Genomic DNA, 13,469 nt, shown 5'->3' with positions numbered 1-13,469 from the left:
CAAACCATCTGCTTAATCCATCTCAATTTTACTAGAATTGATTCCACTCTAGTTGGAAAAGCAGGACATAAAAATGGCAAATAAGGAAAAAGGAGAAGAGGTAGCACTGGAACCTGAGTTATGCAGGAGGACTGGAAACGCTAATGATGAATGGACAATTACAATTTTTTTCCTTGTGGCACCAGAGATATGTGGAGAATGACTTATTTTGATCTCATTCCTCTGTTATTTCCATCATCTTTTCAGTGCTGTTCCCTTGTTGCTTCCTTCTTTTGCATTGCACTCTGTAGTCCAAAATGAGTAAAGGCACCGAGGGATGAAATGCAGGATTTTCAGGTTGCTTCTGCTGTTGAATAATTGGTTCTTTCTCCTATTCTTTCTCTCTCTCTCTGTCTCTCTCTCCCCCTCTTCTCTTTCTGCAGAAGGACGGATGCTGATTCAAGACATTCCTTCCTTGACCAGCAGAGGGCATCTGGAGAGCACATCTGACTTAGTTATGGACCCCACCTACTACAGCAGTTTATACCAGCCATCCCTGTATCCTTATTACAACAACCTCTACAACTATTCTCAGTATCAAATGGCTGTGGCCACCGAAACCACCTCCGGTGATATGGGAAGCCCATTGACAGGGTCACCTGTTAAGAGCAGCCTCCGAAGCCTCCCAACCACTTATATGTCAAGCCAGTCAGGAAACCAATGGCAGGTACTGTATACATGAGTAAAGGCAGGGCCTTGTTTGCTAAATGATGATTATTCTGAGTTTTCTTTGAGAATCACTGGAATTGCTGTGGTTCTACAGGTTCAAAGCACATGACCTTTTCCCTAACTTGTTGCTCCCCAGGGGTTTGGGGATAAAACTGCCATTATTCCCAGTTATTATTGCTAATTGTTAGTGATGATGGAACTTGTACTCCAACACTTCTAGGGAGGAGCAGATGTGTTAAAAACAGACAAACATAGAATTGTCATGCTTAATACTCTTAAGCTCTTCCCTCTTCAAAACAGGTATATGTTAATTAAGATTCGGTCTTCAAATTTATTGGGAATTTGTGTTTATCAGCATCTCGGGAATCATTCTCTTCATTGTTACTGGTTTTGTATTTTTACATAAATGTAACTAGAATGGAGTGTTTGACCAGAACTGAGGATGTTGGTTCAAATTCCCACTTAGCCATGAAGCACATTGGTTAAACATTGACCATTGCTCACCCTACTAGATCCCATGGAATTGGTGTGCATAAAAACTCTGTGTGTGTGTGTGTGTGTGTGAAAATCATAGTGTTTGTGCAGAATAAATGAATAACGAGCTGCTGTTGATCTGGATAAAGACTCCCCATGTTACTTCATTATCTTACATTTATTATGAAAACTGGGTTTGCATCAGTGGGAACTCTACTTGGATATAAACCCCACCAAATAAAAGATAGTAGGCTGAAAAGCATAAAAAATTACATGATATACTGATGCAGATCATGCCTCTGTCTAGTATGATTGGCAGTGGCTCTTTGATATTTCAGGCTGAAATTTTTCCCATTTCTCCCTGGAGATACAACCTGGGCCTTCAGGCTACAGAGCCTCCATTCTACCACTTGCCTGCAACCTTGGAGTAATGATACTTCATGCAGTTAGGGACCTATTCAACTAGGAAGAGCTGTTTTACAAAACTTAACCCAAAGAGAAATTGTAACACCTTTTACAAAAAGGTGATTCTCAGGAATAGGAGTCCCAGTCTCAGGCAGATGACCTTTTAAAACAGAGGTCTCCAAACTTGGCAACTTTAAGACTTGTGGACTTCAACTCCCAGAATTCTCCAGCCAGCATAGAAGTCCACAAGCCTTAAAGCTGCCAAGTCTGGAGACCCCTGTTTGGAAATGCTATAAGCTTCCCCTTCTTTGAAAGGACAGTGATAAAGGAAAAGGCTGTTCGGAGGCTTCAGACAGTGATGCTGCCTGTATATGAATTACACAAGTCTTTATATTTAAAAAATATACATGTCCCAAACTACCAGTTTCCTTTTCTAAGGCCTCTGTTCTTATTTCCGTCCTGTGGCAGCAATTGGGAAGGCAATATGCCATGGAAAGCTAAAAGGAAAAATTAATTGGGTGTACCAGCAGGTATATTACATTATTAATTGCAAGAGGCGTTTGAGCTTGTTGACCTAAACAACTTGTGTGTGAAGGATTTAAGAAAACTCAGGCATCATTTAAGCTCTTTAGAATGTGATGACTGAATGCAGTTGCTACCTCAGCTAAGAAGCTGTTACTCCCATCATCTCTACCCTCAAAGCTCACCTCAGATGGGAGTCACCTAAAATGATTGAGGTGGCCCGTGCTAAACATGAGGTTTAGACACGCATTGAAGGAGTTGACTGCATGGGAGGCCCTGTTTCAGGGCCCCACATCCCTAGTGGCAGTTGATGTTGGTCCAAAGCTCTTTTACAGAGCCTGTAGAATCCTTAATAATGGCCGATGATCAGAAGCTCTTGTTCCTTCAGCAGTCTCCCATCATCTTGTGAATTCTGAAAATTGCAGACCCAACATAGGGAAAGGCTAGTCTTAAGAGGTGTATATAGAAATGTTAAGTCATGATTTTAAACCATGGTTTGTTGAATAAACCATAGACACAGCTGCTGTTATTAATACAGGTAGTCCTTGACTTACAAAAGTTCAATTTACAGCAGTTCATTTAGTGACTGTTCAAAGTTACAACAGCAATGAAAAAGTGACTGATGACCGTTTTTCACACTTAACGGCCGTTACACAGCATCCCCATGGTCACGTGATCAAAATTCAGACACTTGGCAACTGACTCGTATTTCTGATGGTTGCAGTGTCCCAAGGATCACATGGCCACCTGACAATCAAGCCAGATTCACTTAACAGTTGAGTTACTAACTTAACAATTGCAGAGATTGACTTAACAACTTAACAACAACTTTACAACTTTTCTTGCCATAGTTGTTAAACGAATCATAGAAGTTGTTAAGTTGGTATCATGGTTGTTAAGTGAATCTAGCATTCTGACTTAGCTTGTCAGAAGGTTGCAAAAGGGGGTTGTATGATCCTGGGACAGTGCAACTGTCAAATATGAGTCAGGTGCCAAACATCTGAATTTTGATTACATGACCATAGGGATGCTGAAGTGGTCGTAAGTGTAAAAAAATGGTCATAAGTCGCTTTTTTTCCCAATGCCGTTGTAACTTTGAATGGTCATTAAACAAATTGTAAGTTGAGGACTATCTTTACTGTAGTCACCAAAGCAAATAAAGTGTTGTTTGAAAGTAGCACTAACACCAGTGTGTGGCTGCACTTTCAGCAATCGTGGTTTAGGCGTGGGTTCCAAGGATTTCAGCAAAGGAACTTAAAGGCCACAGCTTGCCCCACATCTCTGTGTAAACCTGAAAAGGAGCAGTTCTTCAGATCCTTGAACAATTTGTACTAAATCCCTCCAATCAAATTAAAATTATTCTACTAGCTTTGTCTTTTACATAATTGCTTACACAGAATATTTCATAAAAATGGTGTGCGAGGCCACTGTCCAAGTTTAACATCAAGGAGAGGGTAAAAGCATCGCAGATGAGCAGATGTGCTGGAATACACTAGTTAGTTGTTCCTATTTGGTTTTTCTTGACATTGCTAAACCAGACCAGATGGTCCCATCTATGGTTGGCTTTAGCATTATTTCCAAACCAGGATTGTTTTCCCCTATAAATGATAGTCATAAGCTAAGAAGAAGAAAAAAGGTTCTGGCTTATTGAGAAAAATGCAAGCCAAGATTCGTATTGATTTATTCAGCATAATGGTAAAAAAGCCACCGAAGGAACTTTCTTGATTTCTCTTAACTCTCCCAAGTGAGAGAAGAAGCTACATGGGAATGATCAAGCAGGGCATGTCAGCTGGATCATTTCTGCTGAATGTCGTTTGAGCTAGTTCAAAAACTGCCTTGAAACACCTTGTGTAGATGAAATATTCTCATATGAAATAGAACTGTAGAACGTTGTCAGATATGTTCTACTAATTGAATGCCAGTGTTGTTTTTAAATTAGTCATGACTAATCTATAAAGTAGCCAATTATAATTTAAACATTGGATTTAATATTAACACGTAGTTGAATTATGTCAGCAACTTGAATCCATTCTGGTTTGTCATTCAGACAGCATATATTGTACACTGTACAACACAGATTTATGCTAAAAGTAACCTAATGTTTCTGACAGCTCAAGTGTGACATGAATATAATCCATATTTCTTAGAGAAACTAATCTAAGTTGTTTATTTTCCGATACTGCTGATAGGACTATATCTCTTGGTGTCACAGTGGTTGAGATTCTGATGGTAACGTATTGTTTGTGGATCACTGCTTTTGTCTAAAAGAGTAGATTGGAAGAGAATAGCAAAGGTTAATTGAGTTTGTCTGTCAAGGCGGGACAGATACAGATGGTCCTTTTGTATGAAAATTACCTTTTCCACTTAGAAGCCATGGGAGGCAAGCACTGTGTATCTTTTAATGGTGGAAAAAGTCACTCAAGGCTTTAGAATTAAAATTTAAAAGCAATTACGGTATGAAGATGCTCAGTGGTTGTGATATTCCTTATTGTATGATGATTCCATATAATTCTGAATTCCAGACCAGTTTCTCCAGTTTGAGCAAACTCCTGATATATTGTCTTCAAATTCTTGACCCTCACCAACAGCCATATTGTCTGGGATTCTGGAAGTTGAAATCTGCAGAATTCAAGAGCGTCGGTTTGGAATAGACTACCTAAGAACAAGTCTTGTAAACTCCCGACCCGCGGGCTGGATGTGTCACGTGTTGGTCACGCTCATGCCCAGTTTAGCAAAGGGGAAAAAAGTCCCAATACGTCACATGACACCACCGTGATGACGCCAGTTTGACACCCTGCCCTAGCAGGAAACTTTCTTAACATTTAAGATATATTGAAACTTTCCAAATTCTAGCAAATTTGCTTGCTAGCATTTATCATTCCAACATAGCTGGATGGTGTCTTATTAGATAATGTTTCTTAGGTGTTTACTGCAGTCAGTCCATAAGAGAGGATAATATGAGAAAATATGATCAGCGATTAACAATATGTTTAGTTCAGGAAGAGGCACAAGATTATTGTACATGGATTGATTTTCTTTGAGAAGCTTTGTTGAAACAATAGTTGGCAGAAGTAACATCCGATCGTAATGTGTCCAGTGATGGATTTAGTAATATCTAGGATGTACAAGCCAACTTTTCTGAATCTCATCTCTGCCTTGATTTTGAAACAAGAATAGATAAGAGGAAGGTTACAAAAGTCATAATTTATTTGGTATAGTTGCCTTGAAAGTGTTATTTCTTAGATTGGAAGGTTAAGGTGCCTCTCTCTTAAATCTTATTGCCTTCTTCTCTTATCCCTAGGGCTAATTATGTATTTTTGAAACATACATGACACATTGAAGCATGAATGTACATTGTCAGGCTAATAGAGTTCACAGTCAGCATTAAGTGTTTATCTGGGTCTGTTTCATGAATATCATGCTAAGGTCAAACATTTTAATGTTTGGCTAGTTCATTATTGTTATTATAAAGTAGAGTAACTAAAACTCTATAAAAAGGAAACCTTGTGGTTCAGATTTACTGTGTTTTTTATATATTCTAAATCTTTTAATAAAACAAAAACAAAAGCTTTATAGATTTTTCTAGTGGTTAATTCAACACATCGTTTGCAGAACCTTGGCTCGCCTCTGTCTGTTGGTCGTACTGTGGTTCACAGGCTTGGTGCAGATAATAAGATTATAAACCATGTCTTTCTAGGCAAGGAGCACATACTATTAGTAATAGTTGTAATAATTCACTGGATCCTGGGAAATTAGTTGGCTTTTTTAAAAGAGTAAGAAATGGGAGAAACCACAAGAAGGATCAAAAGGAAACAGGTCATTGCCTACATAAGGTAAACAAAGTAGAAATTCTTTAAGCACAGGTGGGTAGTGGTGCAATTTATCGCTTCTGAAATTATATTATCCTTTTACAGTTATTATTTTTAGTGGGTGCACAAAAAAACAGAATGAAATAGGCTTTTCCCCACAACAAAATAAAAGATCATGAACAGCAGGCTTGAAAAAACGCCCAATACAAAAAGGTTGTCCTTAGAAGCATCTCTCCAATTTTATTCCTGGTTGAAAAATAATTTCCAGGGTCATGATTCAGAGTTCTAGTAAATTGGTAGCCTCCTGGGCAGGTAGTCCTCAATTTATTATTAATTATGTATATATGAGTAACAGGAATATGTATCAAGCAGTAGGCGGCGAATATACCTAATACTTTTGCCTCCTACTTCTCCCTTAACAACAACCCTGCGAGATAGTTGAGGCTGAGAGAGAGAGAGACTTTTGCCTGGTCTTACAAAATTCAGCAGAACGTGAAGCCTGAAAACCAACCATATAAAGAATGCCCGTTGAAATGCACAATTCTCCCATGTACACCTTTTCTTTGTGTACTCATATACGAGTGCAGAACGTGAAGCCTGAAAACCAACCATATAAAGAATGCCCGTTGAAATGCACAATTCTCCCATGTACACCTTTTCTTTGTGTACTCATATACGAGTGCTATTTTACTTTGCTGCAGTTCATATCCTGTAGTTGCACTCTGCAGTTTGGAAACATGAAATTTTTAGTCTTTCTGATTTGGACAAGATCTGTAACACATTCATCCGGGATACGCAAATCTTTTGCTTTCATGCAGCCAGAATGTCTTCTTGGCTAAAAGAAGATTGAGGTTTGCAACGGGATATCTCATTTAGAAATTAAAGCTTTGCTCGACGTTTTTACGCTTCTTACATCAAATTTGTAAACAGCTTATATTTCCTCGCGAACTGAAATAACTTTGACCAAGTATAAATAATTTGCTTGCTTGACAGCCCTGCAATAAAGTGTTGATCATTTTTAGAATCTGAACACTGTATGGTGGTAGGAATCAGGGCAATATGCTGTCATAATATCCTTACTTCCTTTTTACCGGAGACAACAAATATATTTTTATTGTGATTTCCGCATGTGAAAGTTGGAAACTGGATTGTTTGAAAGGGACTTGAAAGGACTCCGGCGGTAGCTTTTTCCTCATACCACTTTGGTCTGTTCCTCATTACTAATCAAGGAAGGGCTGGAGGCATTTGAAGCACTATCCAAAACCTGCAAAAACTTGAGCAGCCACAAGATACTTCATTTATTTATAAAATTTTATTGGCCACCCATTTTACCTCAGGGTAACCCTGGGCAGCTCACAATAAAAATAAAATAAAAACAAAGATAAACATTAATAGTGTTGGCGGGGTAGCCTTTATTTCTGTGAAGTCCTGGCTGCCACTTTAGGCTTTCAGAATGCCTTTCCAGGGATGGGAACGATAATACTGAAGTTTTCGACATGGAAGTAATCAAACATTTCAGGACTAATATTTTCAGGCAGAGAGTTCCAGGGATAAATTCAGCGGGAGGAAAGCATGGCAATAAGTCAAAAAAATATACTTTACAGGTTGAGGAAAACTGGCCCCGTCCAATGCAGGTTTTCTTTCCTCACAACTTTGTATGATGTGATCTTTCTGCTGTTTCTCTGAACAGGTGAAAAACCCAGAAGGTCGGCACAGCTTGAGTTCCCAATACAGGATGCATTCCTACTATCCTTCCAGCTCTTACTTGGGACAGAGTGTTGGAGCCCCTGCTTGTGTTCCCCAAATTTTTACTTTCGAGGAGAATCCTTCTTACTCTGAAACAAAAGCAAATGGTAAGCACCTTGTCAGCCTTCAAGGGAAGAGGTGTTGGGGAGTCTACCCAAAAGCCAGTGGTTGAACTTGGTGTAGTAGCAGGTAACATTGGAGATAGATAACATTTTATTAAAATTTTCTGAATGACTCTTAAAATGGTCGCTTACTTCCATTTTATGGTAATCATTTTTTCCCCTCTAGCATTATTCCTTCCTTAAGAGAATAAATATTTCCAAGTTTTGGTTTATGTTTGTGCTTAGGGACTTCCTGAAAATCTGTGTGGTTTTGCAGCCTGCAGCTGTTGGCATAGCACTAAATCGTTCTTCAACTTGAATAGTTTGCGAAATATAAATTGTTGGGGAGCAGTATTTTACTCCTCCTCGACACCTTGCCCTCTATGTGTAGCAGACTGGTATATCTGGGAACTGATCTCCAACCAATCTGGAGGGCATCTAGTTGGAAAAAGTTGTTTGTAGGAATTTGAAGGAGGAGAATTGTAGACCTTGTGCATTTTTAAATTGCAAAAAATTCAGTGTTTTCCATCACTATTGACTACTTGCCCAGACAATACTCCAGATTCTGATATTGTTCTCTAAGTTAATCCATCAATCAGCAACAGACAAGCAGGGAGATGTAATTTACAGAGCTCAAGCAGACTTTTTTCAGCTGTGACAAAGTATTTTTCCATAGCAGGGTGACCTGCCAGCCTGAGAAAGACAGGTACGCTTAGGAAGAGTGTGAATACAAAATCACACGGCACACTTTCTGGGTGATCCTTCTAACAGTTCCTTCGTCTTCCTAATACAATGATCATTTCAGGTATGCTGTGTATGTTTCTTATTTTAGAGGCAGACACAAGTTTCTCATCTTCTCTGTGATTGCAATAAAAATGTAGAAAGTGTGGAACCTTATATATGTTTTGAAATCAAAATATAAGGATTTGAAGGATACCCCTTGTTCATTCTCCCTTTATTTGTTGCACCACATGTGAATGTCAGAAGTCTTTTAACAACTTTGTAGCTTAAAGATCTCAATAGGTGGCAGTACCTGGCAAACTTGTCTGGCACAGAAGTGAAAACAGCTGTGATTGTTTAGTTTTGGGTGGGAGACCTCCACATGCTTATAGCTGTAGACCAGACTGGATGCAAAATAAATAAATAAATAGAAGAAGGCATTGATAAACCACTTCCATACTGCTGCCAAAATGTATAAGTGGACATATCCATGAAGTTACCACTTTGAAGACAACCATATATTTTTAGCTTTTGTGGATTCCAACCTGGTTTACATTGATAGTCAGTTTTATTGCTGCCTCCGCATATCACAGATTGCAATATTGTGTTGAATACAAAATAATAGCATCCTATAATTCAATATTTCAATCAGGTTTCTGTTCCTTAAAGTTATAGAGATGGGTGTTAAGTATATCACTTCCATTTCTCCCTTTCCCAGACCTTAGCCCCAGTTGTCCCCTGGCGGCTGTTTTGAACCCTCACCAGAATCTATCAACACCCACTTCAACTGCCCAAAAATCAGTATCAGCCTTTTGCTAGGATTCTGCTCACCACATCGACCACCAAACAGAAGCGCCCTAGATAAATCAGCTAGTGTGTCTGTAAACACAATAATCTTGAGACCGTTTGTGACTTTCTTATATGTTCACTGATAATCAAGGATGACGGCATTGGGGAACGGGTCCTTTTTGTGCAGTTCTTTTAGGGCCTTTCTGTTCCTCACTATTCTTGAGGAAGCATAAAATTATATGGCTTGAAAGTTTGTCCTTATTGCTGATGGTTATCTTACTTTTGCTCTCAGCCGTTGCCAGTCAGCTGGCTTCCTTCTTAGATAGTCATTCTGAAATTTGTTAGAGCAACAAATCAGATTAAAGTGTAATTTCAGATTAGTTCAGCATATCATTAAAACATTAAAAACAAAAGGATATTGTATCTCCGCTATGTATTAGTCAGGTTCATATCTTCTTAACTTGAGTGCAGTCAAAGTCAAGTAACTGCGGAAACACAAGTTCAAGTCCACTCCCATAACAGAAGCTCACTTGGGCCTAAGCCTAAGCTACCTCACAGGGTTGTTGTGGAGAAAAACCAAAGGGAGTGCTTAGTATGCTGTCTTGAATTCTTGGAATAAGAGCAAGATGCAAATCTATCAATCCATCAGTGATGGCAGCAGCTGGTCAAATATGACTACCGGTAATCCTTGACTTACAGCCCTAATGGAATTTCCCATCACAGTCATAAGTTGTGATGGTTGCAAAGAGGGTCACCAACCCAATTTTATGACTATTTTTAATGTCGGTTGTAAAACCAACCTTTCCTTTGCTCTGGGCCAATTTTGCTGAAAACAGGAATTAAATGCTGGGTTTGCAGTAAAACTGTCAGCAACATTTGCAGCATCCCACAGTCATGTGACTGCACTTTCAGTACAAATGTTGCTGAGTACCTACTGTCTAGTCAGCCGATTGTCATCATCCAAACAAGAGGTGCCCAAGGCTTGGGTGATCTCGAGCAAGACCCGCTCGTCCATGAACAAGCCCAACTGGCAGACAAGATAGTCATCCCCAGTTTATTTTCAGGGATTCCTTGCTAAGCTACTCAGCTTCCAACTGGAATTGTCTAATTCCTAAGGCCTTGGAAATGTTCAGCTTGTGCTCTGACATTAGGAGGACTGAGAACCACAGAGTCGGAAATTGTCCCTCACTTCCTCTTTCTTCCTTTCGGATAACTAGCAGTGTGATGGCAAGGGAAGAGCAGGCTTTGCAGTGAGGCTTCGAGAACTTTGGGGACCATGGGATTGTGGTTACCTACTTGGGTTTAGGAAATTTAATTCAGTGCTATGACCCTGAACTAAGGTATTACAGCGTCATCAAAAAGAGAATTTGTCAAAGAGATTTTCCCATTGCTGCTGCTGCATGTTAGGGGAGAAGGAGATTTTATTAGGTAATTAAGAAGACTAGGTCTATTCAACTGTAAATATATAGATATAGATAGATATGTGCACTCCAAGGATCTCAAGGCAAACTCTGGGCAGTTTGGGCCCAGCTGAAGCAAAATTCCAAATTTGAATAGATACAAGTTATTTCTTTTACTCCCGCCTTCCTCCAATTTCTGAATGGAGCATAGATAAATGTAATTATGGATTTGTTTAGTTGATACCATGGAAATAATCTTGAAAGAAGGCCGTATGTAGAAGTGATACGGAGTTCACATGTTCTGTCTTGCTTTCTGGCAAATCATTTAGTTGACACTTACTTCCTTATAAGCCATGCATTGTATTCTGCCTAACTCTTGGGTCCTTAGCTATTGTTCGTAATTAATTTTTGAATAGCATTGAAAGGGGAAACATGGTTATTAGAGCTATGTAACATTTTGTACTCTAGAATATGGAAGTATTTGCCTGCAAGTTAAATTAGATGTTTATTTTTGTGGGATTTTATTGGGGACTGTGCTAGGAAGGGAAGTTTGCAATCCCAGAAAAAGCAACTGCTTTTTGAGTTCCTCTATAGCCCCAAAGCAGCTTTTTGGCTTAAAATCTCTCCAGTTTTCTGGTGGATAAGATTGTTTTTTAAAGGGACCATATGTTAAACCTAGGAGGAAGGAAAGAAAAGGACTAGTTTCCATTGATTCCTCGTGATATAAAAAAGAGAGAAGATTTGCAAGATTCTGTTATTATTAGAAGTATAGTTCTAATATTCCTGTGGAGGCAGTTTCTTGATCTGATCTATCTAGTAGGGCTGACAATTTTTAATCACATTTGCTCTGGATTCTTACCCTTGGAAACACTGCTCCATGGCAGGCTTGTCTGGGGGTGGGATATCTTCGGTTGGTTCCCATTAAAGTATCTTCAAGGCTGGGTATTTTGATAACCAAAAGTTATTTTTCAGCGCAGACCTCCTCACAGGCAGCACTTAGGCCAAGTACAAGTTGAATAACCTTCAGGAGAGCTGTGCTGTCCTTCTGTCGGCCGCTGTCTTTGAAAATTGCCTGCAGAGTTAGTGAGCGGGAACAGTTAAGATTTACAAACAATGATGAAGCTTGTCACGCATCTTTCACCATTCATCATCTGGGTGCTGTGGCTGGGCGGTGAAGTGTTCTTCATAAAAACCAGCTCAGTGTGAAATACACCTCGCTGCAATGTTTACTGCTCTGAAACTCGTCAGAAGCCCTTTATAGTAAATCCAGATTGCGAGGTGACATTACAGTATATCATTGCACAGCGCGGTGGGGTTTACACTAGGAATGAATGCAGTTCACACCAGATGAGATGTCGAAATTGAGTTATGTAGGAATTTGGCTGTTATATGAGGATAGCTTTTGTTTTCTCAAGACTGAAAAGTTTTATTTTATATTTATATACACACACACACACACACACGTATACATATAAATATACACATACATACATATTATATGTATATGAATATATGGGTATATATGTGTGTGTGTGTTTCATTAGTAAAGCTGGAAAAATACATGGGTGGGTGGATTGAATGAATTAAGTGGTAGAAATACATATTTAGTTGTCCTTGGGTTATTTATATGTAGTTGGAAATATTAATTTCTATACTTTCCTCCTTCTCTTCACTACTTTCTGTTGTTGCTTGTATACTTATTGCTGATTATTCATTAATTACATTTTAACAAATATTGGCAAGCCTTGTTATCTGCAATCATAAATAAACTTACAAAATCTTATCAACAAAAATACAATGTTCTACAATCCCAAACATCTTTTCTCCTATAACTCCTTAGTTATTATAAAACGAGGTGACATCATTTGCCAGAACTTAAGTTTTCAGTCGCATTACTTTTAAACATGGGGGTTTATATTGTTTTCCAATCATTGTAGCCGTTCCATGAGGAATGTGGGCTTTATAGTTTGTACACCAAAGTTCAGATAAAAAAGAATTCACTCATTGAATTGTCATACTTTGCTGAGCAGAGTATTGGTCAAATTTTGCAGGGCACATTTGGTAGCTTAATCATATTATCCTCTTCATTATAGAAGAAAATAGTCAGGAAAATTTGATTATGGAAGTTTTCAGTTTATAACTGTTATCAGTTGTTATTTATACAGCTATCTCATCTTGTTACTGGAGGGAAAGACAGAAAAGCTATGGTTTTGTTTTTTTTACCGTGAATGTTGGGAACTAAGAATGCCTAGAAGCGTTCTTAGATCATTTTAAAAAGCATTGATAAGATGGCTAGCTTGCTTTTTTTAAAAAACAAAACAAAATATACTTGATAGCAAATTGCAAGGATTTATGCAATTTCATCCAAAATTGCCAACACTGGAAATTACGTTTTGGTTTTGAATTTCTAATAGAAAAATAAGCAACTTCTGCCTTCAAGTGTGCTATGACAAGTGATGACGAATGGAAGTTGTAGTCCAGCAACATCATGAAAACTATACATGTCTTTATTTCTCTGTTTTATTTCCCTAACGCTGTCCTTAAGACTATTAAGCGATGATATTTTAAATGAACACCTTTTAAGTATAGGGTAGGAAACCAGAGATTAGTGAAATATAAGCCAAACTCAGCCCTTTATGCGCAAGCGGAATTTTACTTTTTGTCTTTGTCTTCTCAACCCAAGTATGGGGAAAGAAAATGGCAAGAGAATGAGGGAGAGTAGCAATATAGAAGATAGATTTCCTAATATTTCCAGCTTTAACCCTCGAGTGTGGGAGAAGGTAGATCAACAAACA

The 13,469-nt window shown here is 38.6% G+C and overlaps 1 protein-coding gene across 1 annotated transcript in view; it reads left to right on the top strand.

Moving 5' to 3' along the window:
• DMRT1 (doublesex and mab-3 related transcription factor 1) overlaps positions 1-13,469 on the top strand; it is a 64,398-nt gene that overhangs the window by 34,965 nt on the left and 15,964 nt on the right. The window contains exons 3-4 of the mRNA XM_026675618.2: positions 423-706; positions 7,609-7,771. Of these exons, the coding sequence (XP_026531403.1) occupies positions 423-706; positions 7,609-7,771 (447 nt within the window). The remainder of the gene's footprint in view (positions 1-422; positions 707-7,608; positions 7,772-13,469) is intronic.

Source organism: Notechis scutatus, chromosome 2 (assembly GCF_049901735.1).
Source record: "Notechis scutatus isolate UNSWTSFEM ecotype Mainland chromosome 2, rNotScu1.2, whole genome shotgun sequence".
Lineage (NCBI taxonomy): Eukaryota > Metazoa > Chordata > Lepidosauria > Squamata > Elapidae > Notechis > Notechis scutatus.
Note: the sequence above shows the minus strand (reverse complement) of the source record. Positions and strands in the feature narration are given on the sequence as shown.